Here is a 25,080-nt window from a genome sequence, read left to right on the forward strand (position 1 = left end):
GGCGTGGGGAGGGGATTCACAACTTGTGAAAACACTGTAGGATACTGAGGAAGGAGAGGAGCTAAAATTTGAAAGACAATGTGGTAGGCAGCCTGTAGGAGTAGTGGAGCAGATGGCATCTCCTTTCCTACCTTTCCAGACATGTGTTGGGTGTGAAGTCAAGCCAGCCTCTACCGGATGCCCGGCTGTGTGTTGGACACACCCTGTGATCTCCTCCTCACCAGGCTGCAGCCTCCTCTGCACTTCTGTGTCCTTGACTCGCACGCGGTGAGCCCTTAGCATGGAAGAGCCATCAGAGCTCAGGAGCAAGATCCTAGGAATAATAAGTCTCCTCCTGGATGACAGCAGGCATCCCAGAAGCCCATGCTGTGGTCTGCTCTCATGTGGGCTTCATACTGACTAAGGCTTTTCTTCCTGCTGATCTTATTCCATCACAGAGTTCATGGCTGGATAAGGTACAGATGCCTCTCTGCTTGACAGACATGAAAACACAGCTTACCTAGACTGTATTCAACATCGTGACAAGAGAAGAAATATATCTAGGAATTGGGACCTCCATGCTCTAAAGGCCCAGTCTATTCCCTGCCAGGGTTATTGGTAAACATGGAGATGCCACAGAGAACCACCTCCTTATGCCAGGTGGAAGTCAGGATGATCTCTCTTCTTTTCTGATTTGAAACTTTTCTGTTTTTATCATTGTTTTGAGACAGGAGAGCTTAGGTTCAGATGAGTTCTTTAGAACCCACTCTTTAAGTTTACCAGGTCTGTGAGGACAAGACACTTCAGATTCTCCCTTGGGCATGTCCCTTGGCTGAGGTCATTGTTCACGGATTTGCTGATGCCCAACTTAGAAACATTGTCCTCAGAAAGGTCAGAGGTGGGAATAGGCAGTAGGGAACATGGCTTTTATTGCTGTGAGGGCAATGGGTTCTTGAAGTTCAGGTCCTTCTAAAGCTGTTGTCAGAGGAGCACAGAGAGCTGGAATGTGAACATGCTCTAAGCTTTCCCTGAAGAACATCTGTTTATACGCTTATATTTGTGAATGGTCTGTGAGCAACCTGTGGTGTATGGCTCTGTTTTGCTCAGATTTATTCCCAAAGACCATGTAAGGACAAGCACAAATAGAACCTTAAAATACATGTGATGACTCAAATTTAAATAATTAGGTTACAACTCTGCTTCCATGCTGTCTGCATTTTAACAATTTACATGTATATATCAGGGCTACAAAAGGAGAACAATTAAGCACCAAGGCTGTGCTTTTTTCTAAGTGATATGGAATTCAGATTTTTTTAAAAGTGTAATCAGTTCTATTAGAATACAAAATACAAATTTGTGGAAAAATGAAAGGGTCATTGTACTATAAAACTTGATAAGAAAAGCTTAGGAGATGACCAGAGCCAGGAGCACATTGCTTATAAAGTCATCCATGACACATAGAAAAGTTACCAGAGCCTAATAAGGGTAATTGCACTGTGTGAGCTTGCGTGTGTGTGTGTGTGTGTGTGTGTGTGTGTGTGTGTGTGTGTGTGCGTTCTATTGCACAGGTGCACATGTGTGTGGGTACATATGCATTTTGGTACATGTCTGTGTTTCTGTGGAAGCCAGAGATCAATCTAGTATCATTTCTCACGATACTGTCCACCTTGTCTTTGTAGACTGTGTCTCTCACTGGGCTGGAGTTCACAAAATAGGTTATTCTAGCTGGCAAGCAATCCTCAAAGATTCACTTGTCTCTTCCTCCCTAGTGCTGGTATTGAAGAGGATTTTTATCTGGGTGATTGAACTCAGGTCCTTAAGGTTGCATAACAAACACTTCCCAAATTGAGCTTTTCCTCCAGCTGGATCTGATGTTCTGATCTCTCTTGATGACAAAAGCGTCATAAGCAAATGCAATTTCAGCCTTGTATTTGAGAGAGAGAGAGAGAGAGAGAGAGAGAGAGAGAGAGAGAGAGAGAGAGAGAGAGAGAGAGAGAGAGACTGAGATCATACAAGTGCCTAGTGGTGCGCATGCACCTCTCTAGCCTGCATCCTGTGTTAGGAGTAAGGCAACCACATACTCTGTGGTCTTTTGCTATATTCCCCTAACCCCAGAGCCCCCAAGCTGCCATTGCTGTGCTTATGATGTTTCCCTCTCCAGTTGGGATATGCCTCTGTTCCATCCCTGTCAAACAATGTTTAAGCATTCACATTTGGGATGAACCTGAAACACAGTTTACTGGGTGATTTTTAAACACACTTAAACAAGAATTCAATCCTCACGTTTTTAATTATTCTTCCTGAAATTACCTGAAACACAGATTTGTAAGACTTGGCTGGATAAACAAGTATGATCCTATGTAAATGTTCTTTTCAAATGTCAGATCAGTTCCTCCCAAGAGCCTGCATACCAGAAAATTTACCTTGAGTGGCACATTTCAAATCTGTTTCGAATAAAGTCTGTCTAGATTTATGAAGTCATTTTTCAGTGTCTCAGAGAATCAATTGTGGATAAAATGGAAAAATGGGAAAAGAGTGTTGGCTTTGTGAAGTTAGCTAATTGGTTGATTGATTGGTCATTTCTCTTGGCCCTGTCCTCATCATTCACCATCCCTCTCTTTCCGCACACATTTACTTGAGTTCTATTATGCAGTAGATTCCTTGCTCAGGACCTACAAAAACATGGACCATCTAGTGGAAGATTCAGGAAAATGCATCACTACAGTACATGGATGACTAAGCTCCTTAACCTGTCTTGTGCTGCTGTAACAGAACACAGGAGACAGGGTCACTCATAGGAACAGTTGTTGGCTGGCATTTCTGGATGATGGGAAGTCTGATATGAAGGTGTCAGTATGTATCAAGGCCAAATCAAAAGGCTGAGTCACTCACCATGGGACAGAAGGAAAGAAGCCGAGGAACTGCAGTTCAGAAACACTAACCTCACAAGGACAGTGGGGCTCTCATGGCTTAATCACATCTTAAAGATCCTGCTTCTTAGATTGTTTTCATGGTAGTTAAATCTCAGTGCTACCTTTGGTGAGCACAAATGTTCAGTTATGTATGTGGCATCTGCTAAGTGTGAAGATCAGTACTTCCATGTGAAATCCAGTGACTATGGATTAGTGTGAACTGGGAGGGACATAACCATGTTGTCAAGACATGTCTCTGTCAATGGCTCCATTGAACCAATGGCCCCATACTTGTTTAGTGTTACCAATGCAACCTTAGAAAGTACCTCACTAGGAAAGGCTAGAAAGTTAGCTATTGAATTTACTATTCAGCTCAAGATTGTGCAACATCTGAGACTTCTCTCTTTACTTCTTGTAGCATAAGTGAGCTATTAGGTAAGTATCACATTTCTCACTGGCTCACCTACAAGTTGTAGTAAGAAATTCAAAATTATCCTATTGGGAAGGATATTGGTGCAATTATTATGGCCACTCCACGTAGTTAAAAGGAAGATTTATTTAGTGGGTAACTTACAAAAAAGGGAAAGTTAGGTCGTGGGGTCTGGGGAAGGTGTATTGAAGTCCAGCGGTGTTCTCTGGAGCTCTGCTCTGTCAAATTCCACCGTCTAGGGTCCCGGAACAGAGAAAGCATGCTGGCCCATCAAGATCTCGGGTGTCTCGACGCCTCCCTTGGCCCTGTCTTGTAGGCATGACAGTTGCCAAAGCCTCAATGGGGGTTGGAATTTCCAGATCAAAGCTGGAATGGCTACCCACTACAGAAGGACACATTTATTGCAAGGGTCCTTGGAGGCTGAAGATGGGAGATAAACAATATCCTCCTGTAAGAGTTTCCTTTCTTATGGACTTAACACAGATATGCTGTTAGGATTTGCTCAAATACTTAACTATAGAGATGGATTAGGAGCTGCTCTTTTGACTCAAACAAATCTTCCTGAGTTTTGGTTGGCTATGATACTCACTAGCATTGTGAATGTGAATGCCTCCAACCTTCATTTTCTCTATCTACGAAAGGAAGTCATACCGTGTTTGAGGGCTAGGAGAAGTAACCACAATAACACACACTGAAAAACAGTCCCCAACCTTTTCCAGAGAAAATGGCTAAGAAATGAGAAGGTGCATTTTTCTTTCCAATAGAATATGACCTCTCCTGCTCTCCCTATCTTTTCAGACAACTGTGATGATCCATTGGCCTCCTTCCTCTCACCAATGGCTTTCTCCAGCTCCTCAGCTCTCACTGGAAGTTCCAGCCAGGCTCAGTTGAACTGGAGAATGGGTAAGTATTGTGACTAAGCCCTAAATCCATGTGTTAGATGAAGACACAGTGAAGGCTTAGGAATGAGGAAGTACTGTGTCTATGCAGGAGTCACATCCAAAGTCAAAATCCAGAAGGAATTCTGGGAGGTCCAGTCTCTCACAAAAATACTTCCCATCATGTAATAGATAGTCACCATGTGCTGAACCACATTCCTCCAACTCAAAGATCCACCAAGCAATTCTTTGGGGTTTGTATTGTTTTTCTTGAGGTGCTAGCCCTGGAAACCATGGCTTCAGGTGTGTTAGAAAAGTGCTCTCTCATGGAAGCACCATAGCCATCCTGTGAAATTCTTTGTGTATGTGTGCATGTACTTGTTTATGTACAGATAACATATGAGTATATATGCAGGTACACATGTATGCACTATGTGCTGGGGGAGGGACAGAGGAGAACCTTGAGTGATGTTCTTATGGGCCATCTACTCTTATGAGGAAGGTGTCTTACTGGCCTTACTTGAAGGTTAGGCTGCCTGGCTCTCTGTCTTTGCCTGATTGCAAGCATGTACCACCAGGCTTATTATTTTTTTTTTTAAGAAGGATTCTGTGGGATCGAACTCAATTTAACCACTCAGCCATCCCCAACTCTATGCTATGAATTCCTTTTTTGGTCATCCTAAGAAATATTGTAGAAGATTATTTTTTAAAAAAATATTTGCTTTATTATGTACATTTCACATGTCAGCATAAATGGTGACCAAAATATGCTTCATTACTTTAATGGAATGCTTATTAAAATATTTCAATACGTTTAGTTCTATTGTGAGATTAATGTTACTATTTTAAAGTACATAGTAAATGTACTTAATTAAAGGTAGGAACACTAATAATCTATAACCCTACCAGATAGTGGGTACTATGTATTATTATTTGGTCTGATAAAACTAGAGTAGTTATACTTAACTAATCTCTAATGCAAACTGAACTTATCCAACAGGATGTTGGATATTGAGCTGTATTTTAATCATATTTTGATATTGATTTTGTGATATATAGAGATAGATACAGAGAACTAAATGATTTCTCTTTTTAAAGACCTTAGCTGATAAAATTCTAAAATCTGCTTAGTATTATAAACTTGTTCTCGGTTTAAAAATAGTTGAGTGCCAGGGCTGATGGGTGATGTAAGATGGCTCAGTGAGTAAACTGCTTGTCTCACAAGCATAAGGGCAGGAGTTCAGATCCCCAGAAGCCATGTGAATGCCAGCACGGTGCAGAAGCTGCCTGCAGTCCTAGCATTCAGGAGGCAGAGACAAGCCAGGCCTGGAGCAAAACTGACTAGCAAGACTAGTCAAATAGTGAGTTCCTGGTTGACAAGAGAGCTTGCTCCAACATGTAAGGTAGAGAGAAACTGAGGAAGGCCTGCTACAGTTTCCTTTCTATGGTCCTGTGATAAAACACTCAGACCAAAAGCAGCTTAGAGAAGAAGAGCTTATTCAAGCTTCCAAGTTACAGTTCATCACTGAAGGAAGCCTGGGCAGAAATTGAAACTGGAATCTGAAGGTAGGCCTGCTTGCTGTTGCATTTCCCCTGACCAAAGATCTCCCTCATCACCAATGAAGTACAGCAGAAACCACGAAGGAACAGAGGGCTGCTTGATGATTCACTTGCAGGGCATGCCTAGAAAGTTTCATAATACAGTTTGCATCCACTGGTCCAGGAGATGATGCCGTCTAGAGTGAGCATCTAACAATCAAGATAGACTCCATAGACATGCTAGAGAGAGAGAGAGAGAGAGAGAGAGAGAGAGAGAGAGAGAGAGAGAGAACTGGGTTCCAGGGCCACTGTGACCACCACCACCCCTGTGCTAGTCCTTGGCTCCCTCATATTCTCAGGCATAATCTGTCAATCACTCAAGAATTCTTTCTTAGGTGACTCTAGGCTATGCCAAGTTGATGGCTAAAGAAACGGTGATGTCAACCTTTGGCCTTGTTACACACAAACAAGTGCATGTACACCCAGGTACATTCAAACACACACACCATTCACACAAATGTATATACAAATTATCTATGTGCAAGTGTAGCATATCCGTTGGCCTTTTCTTATTCATGCCAACGCCTCTAAACTGTGCATCAGGCTGACTATCTTGTATTTTTCTATTTTGATTTACCTTTTCATTCTGAAATACATTTTTGCTGGTAACTGAATTATTGATATTTTAGCTCTCAATGGGTTTAATTTGTTAACACTTTATGATTTTGAATCTCCACCAATTCTGATTTATAGCTCTGTTTATACCCTTCTAGTTTATTTCATGCTATGTGTTACAAGCTCAAAATTATGATGGTTATCAATAACCAAAAAGTCAGAGTCATATTTTATTTGAGAAAGCCATTGAAGAATACAGATGTCTCTCTTTATCCATTGGGTGGAAACAATAGAAAACTTGCCTATGTACTGAACATGAGTATTTTTCTTGTCAATTTTTCCTAAACAATACTGTACAGCAGTTATTTATTTAGCATTTATAACATTTTACAGGTTGCAGAGAATCACTGTTCTGTCATTTTATACCAAAGACTTGAACATCTGTGGATGTTATGCAGAAGGTTCTGGAACTGAGCATTTGTGGATGCCAAATGGCTGTACTGTTCTCAATGGAAAACAAATCATTCCATCATAGCACACTGGGGAGACTATTCATTGTCTGTTCTAATACTGGCCTTTGACTAATCTTATAAATAGCAAGTTTTATTCACTGTTGTATGCATATTATCATACTAGCCCATAGCAAAACTATTGTGTGGTATTAATTAAAATACCCACCAAATAGAGTTGGTGAACTTCAGGGAAATGTCATAGTTTGTCCAACATCACATAGCAGGGAAAGGGAAACACTTGATGTCAAACCCAATTCAATTGAATTCAAGATTCATGCTCACTACTGCATACAATAGCAGCTTGATTCTTTAACAAAGGTTGGAGAAGGCTGGGTCAGGAAGAAGAATGGCTTGGAAACTAACCAGCCAGAGCTTACATGCCAGCTATGACTCAGCGGAGTTTCATGGGCATCAGCAATCCACTTGCTAAGCTTGCATTTATATCTTTGACATCTCTGGATGATACCTGTCTTGCAATGTTACCTGAAGAACCAGGCTAGAGGCTCATGTTGAGAAGAATTTTGCCACTGTAAATCAGAAAGCTGGAAATTAAACAAGAAGGCCCCATTTTCACTTCAGGAAAAAACATGGATTGTTTGAGACATTTTAATAGTCTCTAGAAGTGCTTCCAAGACAATTATTCTCATCTCTACTCAAATTGTGTGGTACAGGTCAGCACTGTCTATAAACTCTTTATCCACTTCTGGGGAAGTTGCAGATTTGATTGTAGATCATTTATCTCACTATAAGACAGATATTGATGGGAGACATTGATGGGAGATTAATTATACCTGTCCTTTTCTGGCTTGGGCACCTCTACCTCAGACCAGTGTGTGTGTGAGAAGAGACTGAGGTCTTGTGTCTCTTTGACAGAGTCTAAACTGAGAAGACTAAGCAGAAGCTGAAGTCATAAAGTTGGAATAGAGAGATTAGAACTTCCCCTCTAGCCTGGGAGCAATGTACTGGCAGGATTCTCCACTCACAGGCCCTCATCTTCCCTTAGGGAAAGGCAAAGTGAGGCACTAGAGAGATTGGCACCCTAGTTCCCACTCTTGGTCTGAACCACCTGGGTACCTTTGCCAGTGACATTGCTCAACCCAGAGTCCAGACATTTTATATTTGATATTGATCAAGTGAATGTGCAAGTGTTTCTGGGAGGTTTTATAATGCAACCAGAGTTACAAGCTAATCATTTGGGAGCAATAGATGAATAGCCAATACTGTGACTATTCAAGAGTACCTCTTACATGTTAGGTACTGTACCAGAATCTTTAAATATGATTGACCGAAACAGGTAGGAATACTATTTCTAAGAGCTTATTGTTTGAGAAGACAGCTAAGTCTGTCACCCATAGAGAAGTCCAGGCCTAGTAGTGTACACAGTAATTCAAAAGTTATGGGGAGTACATGGAGTCAGAAGGATCCTCGGGCCATGCTGGCCATCTAGTCTAAGCAAAAGAGTGAGCTCCTACTTCAGTGAGAGACCCTGACTCAAAAGAACAAAAAATCTAGTGGAAGGGCTGGAAAGATGGCTCAGTGGTTAAAAGTGCTTGCTTGCTTTACCTGGGGACCCAAGTTTGGTTCCCTACTGTCACAATGGGTGGCTCACAACTTCAGCTTCAGAAGGTATGATGCCCTCTCCTGGCCTCCACAGGCATGCCACTCACATGCAAATATCCACCCACACATCGACACACACACACACACACACACACACACACACACACAAATTAAAAAATAATAAAAATAGTTTTAAAAATTAGTTTGCATTGGGAATGTAAGCACACAAGCCAAGAACTTGGAGTCTAAAATGTATGCACATGAGTGGATAAAGTAATGAATATGTGTGTATGCAAATATATTCTACATAGGGAATGTATGTACATATGTTATGATTACATTAGTATAAATCATGAAAGTATGGTAACATCCTGTGAATGAGTAGACAAGTGTAAAATTTAGCAAACCAAAAAGAAACTACATAGCATTAATTGATTTTGAAAATTGCAGGAAAGTGATGATTTATTTATTTTTTCTTCTCAGACTAGATTCATGTCCTATTAAGTCTCAAAGAAATGAGAGCCCGAACATCCCTTTGCTACATGGAGTTCTTTAAATAGCCCCTTTCATTTTATGAATGGACAGATAGTAAATATATCCACCAAAGCAGATAGTGCCTTAGGCCATGAAGGAATCAAGGAGTTTTCCTAGGATGTGTATCTAGGCATTAAGTCTTGTTATAAGCTTATGTAACATAGAACTGAAAAAAAAAAACAAACCACAATAGCAACATGCTAGGTACCTCGTAGAAGGCCTTGCTGCTTCACCTCACAGTATGCCAACCACTTCCACAGAGGAATTACCTTCGTCGTCATTTCCAAGGTGATGGAGCTTCAACACAAAGAGGAACATCATGGTCATGCCAGAAATTCACCAAGGAATCTTCTCCTATATCCTCACTCTCATCCAGGGATACTCTCCCCATGTCTCTGTCCAGAGCATCCTCATAACTTCAGTAATGTACAGATAATTAGATTGCATTGTTCTTATTAGTGCCATTATTTTCCCCCAGGGTGTTACTGAAGCATAAGTAACAAATTACTTGTATACATTAAATTACATAGTATGATGTTTTGACATATGTGTGCATTGTAAAATTGTTAACACAATCAAATTAGCTGATACAGCCTTCTCTTTCCCATACTCCCCTTGGGTGTGTGCATGAGTTGGTATTTGCTTTACTGACTCATTGAATTTCAAGTATACAATAGCAGACTGTCATAAATAAGTCACCACACTATGTCATTGGAGCATCAGAATTTCTTCTGTTGTTTTCGTGACTGATCTTTAACTCAGGCTGGCCTGGAACTCACTTTGCAGTTGAAGATGACTTTGAACTTCTGATCTCCCTGCCTCTGTCTTCTCAGTTCTGTGATTACAGGCTTGTATGGCAATACCTGAATTGTACAGTGCTGGAGATCATGCCCTGAGCAAGCACTCTACTGCATCCTCAGTAATGTTGTGTTTTCCATGACAGCAAACATTTTGGCAGCCTGTTTTAGTTAGTCACATTCATTTCTTTCTTCAGGACTCCACTGCATACAAAATCATTGTCCCTTCTAAATATCCATTCGCCAGTTTTGACATATGAATATATACAAACAGACACACTAAAACATAGCCATCTGTCTCTAAACTAGATTTAAACTCTTACAGATTGGGAATTAAGATACACATGCAGTTTTTTTTTATTTCCAAGGATATGGCTTAAATTGTTAAGCAATAAGTACCTGTCGAGTATGATGTTTGGTCAATTAAAGCCAGAGGCCTCATAAAAATGCAGAATGAGCACATCAAGGTATATCCAACTGATTAAGAGGTGAAGCAAGAAGGCAGAAAAGTTGTTCAAGAAGTGAGAGGTCTATTGAAGAACAGAAGGAAAAGTGAAGTGTTGTTATAATGAAAGATATAAAAGAAGTTAATGTCTGTATTCATTAAGATATTCTGGAGAGATAAAAATGTATATATGTTTATATGCATTTATTTAATATGCATATGGGCACATATGTGAAGAGACACAATAAACAACTAAGCATATAATAGATGATACAGAAATGCAGGGGGAGCTCATTGTGGTCATGTGGTCATGGAAGCTGAGAAGGACCCCAGTGAGCAATCTACAAACTAGAGAACCAGGGAAGCTGATGCATCCCTGTGAGCCCAGAGCTCTGAGAACAGAGAAGGCTGATGGAATAGCTCTTGAGATGAAGCTTGAGAATGGGTAACTGCCTCTGTAACTCTCCAAGCCCCAAGGTGTTTGAGCCTGAAAGCCTGTGAGCTTAGAACAGAAGGTAGGTGTCTCAGCCCCAGAAGAGGGGCAAGTGCACCCTATCTGATCCTTCCAGGGATCACAAGGTGTCTTCTCACATGGTGTCTTCTCACATGGATGAGAACTGATCTGCCCCACTAAATGCAGTGATTGAAATGCCTGTCTCTCCTAGAGACATCGTCACAGAGACAATATTTTACCAGCTATCTGAGGGTCCCTTAACCAAGTCAGGCCGACGCTTACAACTAATCATCATCACATCTTAGGTGAGAACAGAACTCTACAGGGCAGACATTCATACGCTAACATGTGGCTTCCTGGTATCTGAACATCTAATCAGTTAGCAAGTAGAAAAACTTGGGGTTTGCAAAGACAGCCGGCTTGGTCTGGACAACTGGATAATCATGAAGTGGGTGCGTTACAAAGGAGCCCTGGGTGCTAGTGAAAGGACACACTGTTCTTCCCCATGATTTCGGAGATTTGTCTCGTTTTTCTATCATAGTTCATTCGTTCACTCATGTTTCTGTCACAGTAATTAACAAATTCCTTCTGCATTGTACCATCCAGCTTTCCATACAAATGTTAGAGATGGTGCTATTATTTTCCTGAAGATGGAATCCAAGTTGTAAAACATCTCATTCCTGTCAGTGAATCCCATTCTGCAGGCCTGCAGAGACTCAGTGGTGAAGACTAATGTTTCCTGGGAAGATAAGAGAAACATCTGTTCACTACAGACAGCACTGGTAACATTCCAAAAAAGGAGTCCACTCAGGTCTAGTTTAATGAACCACTGAGGTTATTGGGGTTCCTTGCAGGTCTGTGAGTGAGAGGCCACTTACAGGAACGTGGAGGACTCATCACTAGTGAAGCACTGAAGAGCCCAGCTGCATCCCTCAGCCACTCAGAGGAGTCCAGAGTCTCCGCTCTAAATGATTACAGCTGGTATAGCATCTGAGCGAGGCCTCGTGAATACTGTAGGTTTGCGGAACTTCATGAGACTTTCAAGTTGTGTTTACTTCTTGAGTCTCTGAAGCCTTCTTCCTACATTGAACAAAAATATTTAATTCAGGGGAAATTTCTATTCGACAAGCCATGTCCTCGCACTCAGATACGGTGAACCATTTTACACAAAGGAAGGACTTTCCTGGAAGTCTTGGGCATCATTTAAAGTGTTTGAGTCTCCTGTGAACCACACACAATCCACCTGTTCTGAGCCTGGACAAAATATTTTATTCCAATCTATAAGAGCAGAGGTGAATATTCTCAGGTCTGACTACACAAAGGAAGAAACCACACAGCTGGTAGATGTACCCCAGCAGAGACAATGATTATCTGGGAAGTCTGGGCTCCAATCCCAACCAATACAAGTGTAATGAGTTCCATCAGGGAAAACTCAATTTCTTAAAACATAAAAATAAAATAAAAATTGCACCCCTAATACAGCTGTTGTGTAAATCAAGATCTAGCAACCCAGCCCAGGAGCTCAGGACTATCCAGAATTGCTATCTCATTGCTGGAGGGGATTTGCTGAATGGATTTGTTCTTTTACTTCCAAGGCCCCTCTGACCTTCATCTCATCTCACACAAGGGAAATGAAAAGCAAGAAAGAGCACTAATCAGTCTTGAAAAGTCCTGGAAAATGCACTGAGCTGAGGTCAGTGGCCATTAACTTAGGCGGCCAAGTCACTCCATGTAATTACAGCTTAGGGAGGATTTCTGCGTGTCACATGTGATGTGTTTTGTGGTGAGAAAGCTTCAGAGTTGGGGGATTAAGTCAGATGGGCTTTCACAAACACTGCACAGGAAATTCAGTCTCTGCTGGCCACCTATCAAACTACCAGATGTGATCTAAATTAGGGGAAGAATTTAAGTTACCTAGCGTGATTAAAACACAAATAATCATAGAGGTTTTAGTATCCGTAAGAGGAAAAATGTTCATGGTTCCCTTCCCTGTAAAACGGAATTCACAAATAATTATGTTTAACATTATCCCTTGAGATTTTAAGTATTTTTCCTTACTTGAATAAATATTTTTGAGATGTTTGCATTTAGAATTTCAGATAATATATTTTTGCTATGACACTTTTGTTTACATGAAGAATTTGGTTCTTTTACATCAATGTATTGTCAGCTTCCATAGTCCATAGAGGAATGAAAAGGCTTTGAGGTCTTGACTTCCCGTTTTGGTACAGAATACAACCCCAGCCCCTGCCCTGAACACATTCTCACATACCACACAACATATACAACACAACACACACACACACACACACACCATACTACACACACATACTATGCACACACAACCTTTCTTGGGCAGAACTAGTCATTAAGAATCCATGGAGGTCTTTAGAAATTACTTTTCATTGTGAATCATTTGATTATGAGGAGATGAGACTGGAAAGAGTTTGGAAATCAGAGTTCATTAGAGTGATTAGCCTCATATATTAGGTAAGAACACTGAGAACCACATAATGGTAGTGCTACCATGTCCGCTTGCTTAGTAACAGCTCCAGGCTCTTGTGTAGACTGTCTGAGGCTGCATGATGTGGATTTAATTTCCTTAAAACAGGTTCAGGGCTGGGGATGTAGCTCACTTGGTAGAGTACTTGTAACATGCAGAAAGCACAGGATTCATTTCCCAGTGCTGAATAAAGGAGGTGTGGCAGTGCACCTGTATTTCTAACACACAAAATGGAGGTAGAAGCTAGAGAAACAGAAGTTCTAGGTCATCCTCAGTAACACAGACAGTTTGGGGACAGCCTGGGCTAGAGATCCTGCCTCAAAAACTAACAAACAAAACAAAAGAAGAATGATCTAAATCAGACTTATAGAAATGGTCAACCCATTTCCTCTTCTTATGTTCATTTCTTTTCATCTCCATAAGTGCAGTGTGTCAAAAGCCTAAGGGCTGCCTCTGTTTTCCAATTGATAGCTTTTAACTTAAACAGAGTGACTTAAAGCACAATGAAAGAAAAGAACAGGACTGTTAAACACTGTTGTTTGTCTAGTGATTGGTGGTTACTATTTGTCAACATCAGAAAGAAAACAGTGACAATCCTGTGCCTCTTAAAATGCCATGAACTGTCAAGAGAGCCCTTACTTCCCTCCTCTGGAGAACACACAGCACCTTGTATTAATATTAGTCATGTGGTTGCACCAAAATATCCCACAGATGCAACCCAATGGTTTGTTATAGCATGCATTGCTTTTGTGATGTTGTATACATGTGTATGTGTCCTCCTCTGTCCTCACTGCCGTGTGTGTGTGTGTGTGTGTGTGTGTGTGTGTGTGTGTGTGTGTGTCCATCCTGGGACATGAAACTAGGATCTCATGGATACATGCTAGGCAAAAACTCTAGGCTCAGCTACACCTTAAAATGTATTTCCCTATATAAACAAAGTATTCAATGTAACCAGGTCTGTGCAGAGAGACAGACCAGTAGAGTACCACCATCTTCCTGTCAACATCTTCTGAAGCTACTAAATCCACCCAAACTCTCAGCCAAATTCAGCAGTGATCTCCAAAGCACAAAACAAAGTTAACACATCTTGCTGGTATTTTGTGTGTCTGTGTGTGTGTGTGTGTGTGTGTGTGTGTGTACATGTGCACGTGCTCAAGAGCATGTACATACATGTGCTTGCATGCCTGAGCAAGTGTGTGCATAGGCATTCAGAGGCCACAAAACAACCTTGAGTGTCATTCCTCAGGGGTCATCCTTTTTATTTTTTTTAAGACAGGGTCTCTCACTGGACTGGAACTTACCAATTTGCCAGACAAATCCTAAGAACTTTTCCTGTCCCCACCTCCCCAGCTCTGGGATTATAACTTTGTGTCATCACTCCCTGCTTTTTGAATGTGCATTCTGGGAATCAGAATCAAGTAAACAGGCTTGTACAGCAAGTGCTCCATCAACGGTGTTAACTTCCAAGTACTCATCATAGTATTTACACAGAAGGGGGGAAATTATTTGTCCCAAGTCCCAAAAGCAAACTGTAACCCTTTTAACTAAAAATACAGACTCAGACTGGGCACTGACTTTAAAAGAAATTATCAAGAAAACATGTTAAATGTGCTATGCACAAGCATATAAAAATTGTTGGTAATAGGCTAAAGATTTAAGTGGTAATGTCAACAAGACTTGTCATTTCAAATGACTAAGTTTTCATATCTCCATTTCCCTTTCTAAGATATTTAAAGGGTGGATTATTTTTCTTATATGTGCCCCAAATGAGGAATGCTATCTTACTGTGTTGTTAAATCTTCTACATTGTTTTACTTATGGATGGAACTAAATAATTATAAATAAATCAGATAAGCTAAAAATAATTCACTAAAATCCACCAAGAGTTCCTTAGGCTTGAGCAGTAGATATCAGCTAGTGTAGTGACTTACCAAATTTAAATGGAGCTAAGCAACTCATTATGAGAAAAATTCTAGAGCAACTATCTGTGATAGAAACTTCTTCAAATTCAGAAATTAATAATTGTGTCATACCATAGAGTAGTTAGTCACCATATAAAGCAATCGAGTAGCGTGGCTGGGAGATAGCTTATTTCATAAAGGGTTTGCTTTGAAAGCTTGAGACCCTGTGTTTGTTGCACAGAGCCCACATAAAAAGCTGAGTACGGTAGAATACATAGGTAATCCAGAACTGTGGAGGTGGAGACGAGATGAATCCCTGTGCTTGTGGGCTTCCCAGCCTAGAGAAACAAGTGAGTTACAGACCAGTGAGAGACCCTGCCCTCCAAAATAAGGTGGACAGCTGCTGAGAAATGATGGACAAAGTTGACCACTGATCTCCATACAGGTGCATATATGTGTACTACACACACACACACACACACACACACACACACACACACACACATACACACACACGTGAGTGCACACACACAGTGACAGAGAGAGAAAGAGATTGAGCATTGAGGTGTAGCTGGTTTCAACAAGAAAGTCCAATCAGTTTTATCTAATTTAAATCTAGATATTCAATATCATATTGAACTATTAATCAGTCTTCAAACTTTTTTTTTTTTTTTTGGTTTTTTGAGACAGGGTTTCTTTGCATAGCTTTGCGCCTTTCCTGGAGCTCACTTGGTAGCCCAGGCTGGCCTCGAACTCACAGAGATCTGCCTGGCTCTGCCTCCCGAGTGCTGGGATTAAAGGCGTGCGCCACCACCGCCCGGCTTCAAACTTTTATATGCATGGCCATCCAACACATTTATATAAATGGATGACTGTTTTATGTGTATATGAAGAAATTTTGGGTCTGCAAAGGGAACTAATATGAGGCATTCTTAATTAAAACTAAACTGGAAATCTTTTGAACCTCAATGAATTCCTGGCTGCCTCATAATGTCACATGTAACTTCTGGCCTGTGAAATAGAAAGATAGAAATTCTCAATATACCATGGCCTTAATGGCTTCACTCTTTCAAAGATGAAAATCATTGGGTTTTTTTTGGGGGGGGGCACTGAGGCAGATTGTCTTTTGGGGCAATACATTTCCTAGAAGAGGTATTAATGCTGTAGACAGACAGCAGTGTGGTGGAGCTCTGAGAGAGTTCGATTTCACATGGCAAACCAGGGGTCTCTTCTTATAGGTTTCAGAGGAAGGAGGATGCCTTGGTGTGTATTCCATAGCACAGCCCACAGCCAGACTGTCCCTGATTCCCAGGAGGCAGGAAGTAAGTGGTCCTGCACGGTAGGGAATGAACACAACTTTGAGGATGTGGCAGAAGTGTGCAAGATGAGCACATCTAGTAAGGATACTCATTACCCCATCAGCCCTTCGATGTCCCAGATTCCAGTAGCTTCACCCTGGAAATGCCCTGCAGAAAGTAAGACTTAAATTTGAATGTCTAGTAAGGTCCCGAATCCTGGAACCTGGAGAGTCTTCTAAAGGGTTACACATTCACAGACAGGCTCTATGTGTGGCACTTGCCTTCTTTTTCCCAGCTGCAGCATGTGGGCATGGCCTGATTAGCCCCAACTCCAAACTTCACAGAAACTGTTCATTGAAGGACACCGCAGTGAAGCTGCCTGAGCCACAAGCACCTTCAAAATTACAGTATTTCACAGACAGACACACAGGTGAGAAGTGGTATCCAGGTGCCTGCTTGTGTCCACATCTCTCGTACTCCACCACCTGACTTCATCATTTAGTCACAAAGACAGAACAGTAGAAACCATGGGGATGTTCCTTTCAGAAGTGAGCTGATGTTGAAGAGACTTGTGAGGGTGCGATTCCTGGAGAAGTGTAGTGAGGGAAGGATGGAGGAGCGAGAAGAAACACAGCTCCTTTGCATGGCAAGAGGAAAGCCTAGATCACAGAGGGCTCCATACAATCAATTACACAGTGAGACAGCCAGCCCTATGTTGTGGAACTTGTATGATTCCACAATGGGCTGAGATGTGCAGGAGGCAAACAGGCTTGATTTTAGACAGAATTAGTCTCAGAACAGTTGCACTGGCTAATTTTATGTCATTTTGATGCAAGCTAGAGTCATCAGAGAGGAAGGAGCCTCAATTGAGAAAATGAGTCCATAAGATTGGGCTGTAGCCAAGCCTGTAGGACATTTTTTTTTAATTGGTGATTGATATGGGCAGGCATCAGCCCATTGTGGATGGGGTTGTCCCCTAGGCTGGTACTCCTGGGTTCTATTACAAAGCAAGCTGAACAAGTCATGAGGAGCAAGACAGTAAGCAGCACTCCCTCATGGTCTCTGCATCAGCTCCTGCCTCCAGGTTCCTGCCCTGACTGCTTTTGAAGATGGAGAGTTTTATGGAACTGTGAGTGAAATAAACCCTTTCCTCCCCCAAGTTGTTTTTGGTCATGGTGTTTCATCACCACAATAGTAACCCTAGCTAAGACAACAGTGCATAGATCTGGCAGTCAACCAGCTTTCACAGTTGAGGCACAACCTACTTGCTAGGGAAAACTCAGAGGCAAAGAACATCCCATCAGAAAAGCTCCCCACACTGACGCTGCTTCTTTTCCTCTTTGCTCAAGGATGCCTTTGACTCTGCCCACCATCACGCATCCCTTATTCACTCCCTGTGATGACAACTGAACTCTGATTTACTCACAGACACAGGGCTCCATGAGGTACCACGGCTGCCGTTCCCACATTTCCTTGACCGTCACTGGTCTCCTAGTGTCATTTACAGATGAATTATTTGCACCAAAGTCTTTGCCTCTTAGTTGATTGCTGGGAGACCTAAATTAACACATACCTAAAAGCATTCTCCCAGCATTTCTCTGGTGGCAAACAGCCCTTGATTACAACTGGGTCTAATTCAGACAAAGTTGTCCCTCCTTTCCATGAGTCTCCTGTGATAAACCCCTATGCTTCTCTCTGCAAAACGGTCTCAAACAGTCCCATCCCAAGGATCCTTACACAATTTTTAAAATTTTAACCTATAGATTTAGTTTTATTTTTGTATATATGTCTTTGTTCATGTCTGTGTGCATATGTGCCTCTTATCTACAGAAGAGAGCATGGAATGCCAAGGAGATGGATTTACACAGTTTTGAGCTGCCTTATGTAGGTTTAACCCTGTAAGTCCTCCAAAAGAGCAATAAGCAGACCATCTCTCCATCCTATCCTACAGGATTTGGGCCTTTTTAAAAACTACACTGAGTATTTGGTGAAGTTCCCAATTGATTTCCCTATGGAGCTTTGTTAGTCCTTAAACTAGAAATGTGGGACATGTGTGATTGTCAGCTGCAGCATGCTGTCATACTAGACCTGTCCAATAGCACAAGAAGCATGTGTATGTTTCATCCAATTTTGTCCTAGCTTTAGGGGTCTTTGCTCAGCCTGGATCCTGTTTCATTTGGATGCAAGTGTTCTAAAGGAGGAGTGGATGGATGCCCTTCTGAATGTGAGTCATAATTTTAATACCTAGACATGTAAGCATAATTTTATCACTCTTAGACACATGGTTCCATGTTAAATGTTCACAGAAGGGTCTCTTAGACGTGTAATGTATGTGTGTTTAAGTGTGTGTCAAAGGACAGGTGTATTCTTCAGATTCCACCCACCATTTTGTTTTGTTTTGTTTTTGAGGACAGGACTTCTCATTGGCTTGGAAACTTACCAAGCTGGCTTGCCAGTGAGCCTCAGTGATCCTCCTGTCTCCTCTTCCCCAGAGCTTGGACTGTAGCTCTGTACTGCATTTTAAATGATTCTCTGTTTCTATTTATTACTGGGTTTTACTCATTGAGTAGATTTGTCCATAAAACAATTTTGAGTCTTGGTTTACAGGGCTAGCAAGTGTGTCATAACTGAGGCTGCAAATCACCCTTCCTGCTAGCTCCTGGTTCATTCATGGGAATGTGTTTGTTATTTACAGGGCTTCTGTGTGATGTATAGGGAGGAACAGGTCTGGGGAACCTGTTCCTTATAAGATTTATTGTGGAGATTAGACAATAGTCAAGGGCTGGTGGAATAGCTCAGTTGGTAGAGTGCTTATTGTGGAAGCACAAAGATTTGGGTTAGGAGCCTTGGCACCATGGCCAGCCAAGCATGCAGTTTCATGTCTGCAATCCCAGCAATGGCAAGGGGGAGAAAAGCTATACTTGGCTGTCATTGGCTAATGTAGCTGAATCGGTGAGCTCATGTTTGAGTTTGCTTTCTGTTGCTATAATAAAACACTCTGATCAAAGTTACTCTGTTAAAGGTTTATTTGGTTTATACTTCCAAGTCATTTCCATCTTGCAGGGAAGTCAAGGCAGGCACTCAAGTAGGAACCTGGAGGCAGAAACATAGCCCTTGCTGGCTTAACCACAGGCTTTTCTACTTTGTGGTTTCCTATCAAACCCAGGATCACCTGTCCAGGGAATGACGTTGTCCATAGTGGACCTGGTCCTCCTACTCAATATATAATCAACTATGGGCTTATATGAGCAATTTTTCAATTGGTTGAGAGTCTAGATGACTCTAGACTGTGTCAAGTTGACGCTAACTCAGACTAACCAGGTTCAGGGAGATACCCTGTCTCAAAAATATGGAGAGTGTTACAGGAAGACACACAACACTGGCCTCTGACTTTCATACACATGTGCACCAGCATCCAAATGCGTATAGGCATAAACATAAACATATAAATGCACCATGCACACACAAAATAAAACAATAAAATAAAATAAGCCTATCTGTGTACTTGAAATATTAGGTATGAAAATATTGTGTGTTCTAAAGGATTATGTCAGCTGGTCTTGTACAGATGGAGTCTATTTTGGTATGTATGCTATTCAGTATCTCTGAAAAGAATCCATGCTGTGCTATTTCCAATGTGTGGCACCCATCGATTCTCATTTCCATTTCTGAGGCTGAAATGGAAATCAGCAGAAAGAGAGAGTCCTGCACCTCCCCACAAGTTGTCCTGGTTCATACCCAGAGTCTACCGCAGCCTGTATTCAAGCTGTCTCACAGCACTGTGGCACAGAAAGCTGAAGGAGAGATTTACAAGGGTGAGGAGACACAGCTTCTTCGTCTTATTTAATGTTTGATTATAATTCTATAGACGAGTCTTTTACACTTGCTTAAGATTTTTGTCACTGTAAACCTGAGGCACAAACCTGAAGTCAGAAGAACTGAGTAAAAGTCTCTAGTTAAACCCGTTAGACCAGCTCTGAGCCCAGTTTATTATTCCCTGACACACAGGAACAAAAATAACATTCCTAGGAGCTTGGGGGATATGCCTTAATTAGGGTTTCTATTGCTGTGAAGAGACCCCATGACCATGGCAATTCTGATGAAGGAAAGCATTTAATTGGGGCTGGTTTGCAGTTCCAGAGGTTTAGTCCATTATCGTGGCAGGACATGACAGTGCACAGACAGACACGGAGCAGGAGAAGGTGCTGAGAGTTCTGCATCTTGATCCACAGGTGGCAGAAGCAAGCAGTGTCTCACTGAGCACAGCTTGAACAAAGGAGACCTCAAAGGCCACTTCCACAGGGATACACATTCTCTACCAAGGCCACACCTCCTAATAGCGTCACTCTCCATGGGGCCATTTTTTCAAACCACTACAAGATAGTTCAGTGGATAAATGGTACCTGCTGCCAAGCCTGAGGGCCTGAGTTCAGTATCTGTGCTCTACATGATGGAAGGATACACAGGCTGACCTCTGCCCTACAAATGGGCACCGTGGGATACACACACACACCACATGAACACACATGCATACATGTATGCATTAATACAGTAAATTATTTTTTCAAATGAAATACAATCATTAATTTCTGCAAAAATCCAGAGAGACACTAGAGAGGAGAGGAGAGGAGAGGAGAGGAGAGGAGAGGAGAGGAGAGGAGAGGAGAGGAGAGGAGAGGAGAGGAGAGGGTGAAGTGTGATTTATGGCTCAGGTGGAAACAGAGATAAGTGAGATAAGAGTGACTATTAGTGCTTGGGGGCAAAGAATTCTGGTGCTGGATACTAGTTGTCTGAACTGGAATCCTGTTTCATCAATTGTGGGTCATATGAGGTTGGTAGGGTGCCTGACTCTCCTAGTGCTGTGGCTGAGTACAGGTGGGATAACTTCCTGTAACCTAACCTTGGAAACAGATCTGAGTACTGAGCCAGGCCTCTATTTTTTGCACTAACATCTAGTAGCACCACACGCTCTGTAAAAAACAAACCCTGAAGCTAGCAGTCTAGGGGAGGGGCTCAGATATTGCTGAATTGGTAGTTAGCTAATAGGCACGAAGCCCTGGTTAGATTCCCCACACACCTGTGATGCCAGCACTCAGGAAGTATAAGCAAGAAAATAGGGAGTTCAAGATCATCCTCAGCTACTTAAGGAGTTTGAGGCCAGCCTGGGCTACACGGGACCTGTTCTAACATATATGTGTACACACACACACACACACACACACACACACACACACACACACACAGAGTCAACAGTCCAGTATGCAGTGGGTGAGGCTTATAGGTTGTTAGAAATGAAATCAGACATAGTCTTACAATCATCCCTGATTTTATGTATGGAAAAGGATGGCTGAGCTCTGAATATTGTACATATTTATGGTAAAATCATTTTTTTTTCATTTCCAACTTAAAAGATAGCTCTTCAGGTAAAGGCACCTACTTTCCAGGCTAACAGCCTGAGTTAAGCCTTGGAACCCACATAATGGAAGAAGAAAACCAAATCCCAAACACTGTCTTCCAACCTTCTCCTGCATACCTTGGCACACATGTGTTCAAAGATGGACAGACAGACAGACAGACACACACACACAGAGGAAATAAATAAAAATAATAGATAAATACAGGTTTTTAAGTTTTCATGAAATTGAAATTTCTTCCAAATGCTTTGAAGTGTAAACTGCAGGATTGATGATAGTCTTCATATTCAGAAATCAGAGTCATCAGCTGTGACTCTGGACAACAGTGCCTCAGTTGGCATTTTGATATCAACTTCCATGTATTTGTGTTCATATTCACTAAATTTTGACATAATTCAGAAACAGGAATGGGTGAGCACATAGTTTGTCTTAGAAAGACTATACATTTCTTGAGGTCACCCTCATAATTTCCCCAAATACGTTTACTGTTTGTCTAATAAAGAAAATGTTTGCTGTGACAACCATAGAAATCCTGAGGGGCTATCTATTAGCTGCAATGTGTGTGTGTGTGTGGGGGGGGGTCTTCAATATCAGGGAAAGAGGTCTAGGCAATTATTAGCCAGGGAGTAATCCTTCATGCTAAGTACTTAAGCTGTGATTGGAAGATTCAGAATGAGCTTACCTTCATCTGTTAATGAATGCTCACAGCAACTATTTCATTCTGGTTCACTTTCAGTAGGGTTAAGAAAGTGAGATGGGGACCTCCCTAGCACTCTGCTTCTTCCTATTCCCCTGGGGTCTACATTCATCATGAAATCCACAAAGATACCTCCACTGTAGACTACTGGCAATGGTGAAGAGAGTGCCTGAGCTGACCTGCTCTGGTGATCGGATAGCCGAACACCCTGGCTTTCATGATAGAACTCTCATCCAGTGACTGATGGAAGCAGATGCAGAGATCCACGGCCGAGCCCCAGGTGATGCTCCTGGAGTCCAATCGGCAAGAGAAAGGAGGGATTTTATGAGTGAGAGATATTGAGACCATGATTGGAAAAAGCACAGGGACAAAAAGCCAAATTAGTGGAAACACATGAACTGTGAACCAATGGCTCAGGAGCCCCCATGGAACTGAAGCAGGCCCTCTGGATAAATGAGACAGTTGATTAGCTTAAATTGTTTGGAAGGCCCCCAGGCAGTGGAGCTGAAACCTGTCCTTGGTGCATGAGCTGGCTTTTTGGAACCTAGGGCCTATGCTGGGACTCTTTGCTCAGCCTTGGTGTAGGGAGGAAGGTACTGGACCTGCCTCAGCTGAGTCTACCAGGCTGGACTGACTCCCCAGGGGAGACCTTGCCTTGGAGGAGGTGGGAATGGGGGATGGATTGGGGGGAAGGCTGGGGTGTGGGAGGAGGGAGGACAGGGGAATCCATGGCTGATACGTGAAATTCTTAATTATAAAACACAAATATTAAATAAATAAAAAGTAAAATTAAATAAAATCAAATAAAGGGAACAATAATTTAAAAAAAGAAAAGAAAGTGAGATGGGGTTTTCTGCCCCCTACTCTGATAAAAAGGAAAATATGATTTTCTTCAGACATGTTTGAAGAAATCATCTTATGTTAAATACCCTGTAGTTTTAGTTTTGACTTTGATTTATTTAATTGTTTTTTACAAAGGTATATACTTACTGCTACATTTTCTTTTTTTTATGTGAATGTGTTGCATGCTTGAATGTGTGTATGTGTGTCTGCATGTGTGGGCGAAGATACATGTTCATATATACAGGTATGCAAATTGAGGACCAAGGCTCTGTAACCCGGGTATCTTGTTCAGTTGCTCTCCACCTTTTATATGGATGAAATCTCTCTCAACTAAACCAGGTGCTCACTGACCCTGCTAGTCTAGCATGTCTGTTTGCTTGGGGAGCCCCCTGCCTCTACTTCCTGTGCACTGAGACTGCAATTAAGCCAGCACACCTGCCCAGGATTTACATGAGTACTGGTATCCAAACTCCCGTCTTGCACTGCGCACACATTACCTGTTGAGCCATCACCACAGACCTGTTTTCTTCTATTTTAATATAATATCTTACATGTCAATATTTATAAAAAAGAAAAGGTCTAAAGCATGATCAAGAAGTTCAGTTGGGGACTGTTGGCAATGAAAAGAAAATTATGAAGGCTTAAAGATTTTCACTGCAAACTAGTAAACATCACTCAAAAGGGCCAACATCCTACATTATTCTGCCCACTCTTAAATTTCTGTGTATTATTTTACACTTTTATCTTTTCCCATGTATAATTTAAAATAAGTTTATACAATATATACACTAAAAGAAAATGCTACACACACACACACACACACACAAACCCCACAAGCATACAGATAAATCTTTATTTACTCAGAAACTATGGTTCCAGCAGTATCTAGACCTTGTTCACAGTATCCATCATGGGAAAGGGAGAGCAAGTGGCAGAGGGGAGCTGGAAATCCACTTACAGCTTGTTTTTGAGAAATTGGTCTTGTGGTTACAGCTGTAATTATATGGAAAGCTAAAGATGCAGTTACCCCATGTCCCTCCCTCGTGTAGCCCCCCTCACTGCAGAAAGAGGGAGGTGTCAGTGTACCATACCACCTATCTTGTTGATGTCATACCCAACACTCAGAACACATTTCAAAGTAGATGGCAATCACATGCGTTTCTCCTTCCCTGCTTTAAATCTTATTATTAATAATAAATAAAATTATAATAATAAAAATAAAAATTCTTATTAATAATAGATAAAAAGAAGCTCATGAAAGAATATTAGAGTCTATCTGATGCTGGAAGACAGTCCTCACATCCAACATATGTCTTAAGATCAGGTGGGCTTCTACCTTACTTCCCCCAGTTCCCAGATCTACATAGTCACATGCAGTGAGGGACTGTGTTGCTGGAGAGCTTCTCTCCAGGTTCCACCAAGCCCCGAAGTCCCACAATCCACGTAGAAAATAATCACTCAGACACATATATTACTTATAAACTGTATGGCCATGGCAGGCTTCTTGCTAACTGTTCTTATATCTTAAATTAACCCATTTCTATAAATCTATACCTTGCCACGTGGCTGGTGGCTTACCGGCGTCTTTACATGTGGCTTGTCCTGGTGGTGGCTGCAGTGTCTCCTCCTCCTTCTTTCTGTTTCCCCAATTCTCCTCTCTCCTTGTCCCACCTATACTTCCTGCCTTGTCACTTGCCATCAGTGTTTTATTTATATAGAGCGATATCCACAGCAGGACTGTGCAGTGGGGACCAGGAAAGTCCCTGGGC

At 41.7% G+C, this 25,080-nt stretch overlaps 1 protein-coding gene across 3 annotated transcripts in view; it reads left to right on the forward strand.

Annotated features, from left to right (window-relative positions):
* LOC114701108 (contactin-associated protein like 5-1-like) overlaps positions 1–25,080 on the forward strand; it is a 902,756-nt gene that overhangs the window by 191,568 nt on the left and 686,108 nt on the right. For all 3 annotated transcript variants that reach the window (XR_005092928.1, XM_037211055.1, XM_028881060.2), the window contains exon 2: positions 4,120–4,224. Coding sequence is in view for 2 of the 3 variants with exons in the window: in XM_037211055.1 (XP_037066950.1) it covers positions 4,120–4,224 (105 nt within the window). In the remaining variant the exon portion in view is untranslated. The remainder of the gene's footprint in view (positions 1–4,119; positions 4,225–25,080) is intronic.

This window comes from Peromyscus leucopus, chromosome 15, assembly GCF_004664715.2.
Source record: "Peromyscus leucopus breed LL Stock chromosome 15, UCI_PerLeu_2.1, whole genome shotgun sequence".
NCBI classification, from domain to species: domain Eukaryota; kingdom Metazoa; phylum Chordata; class Mammalia; order Rodentia; family Cricetidae; genus Peromyscus; species Peromyscus leucopus.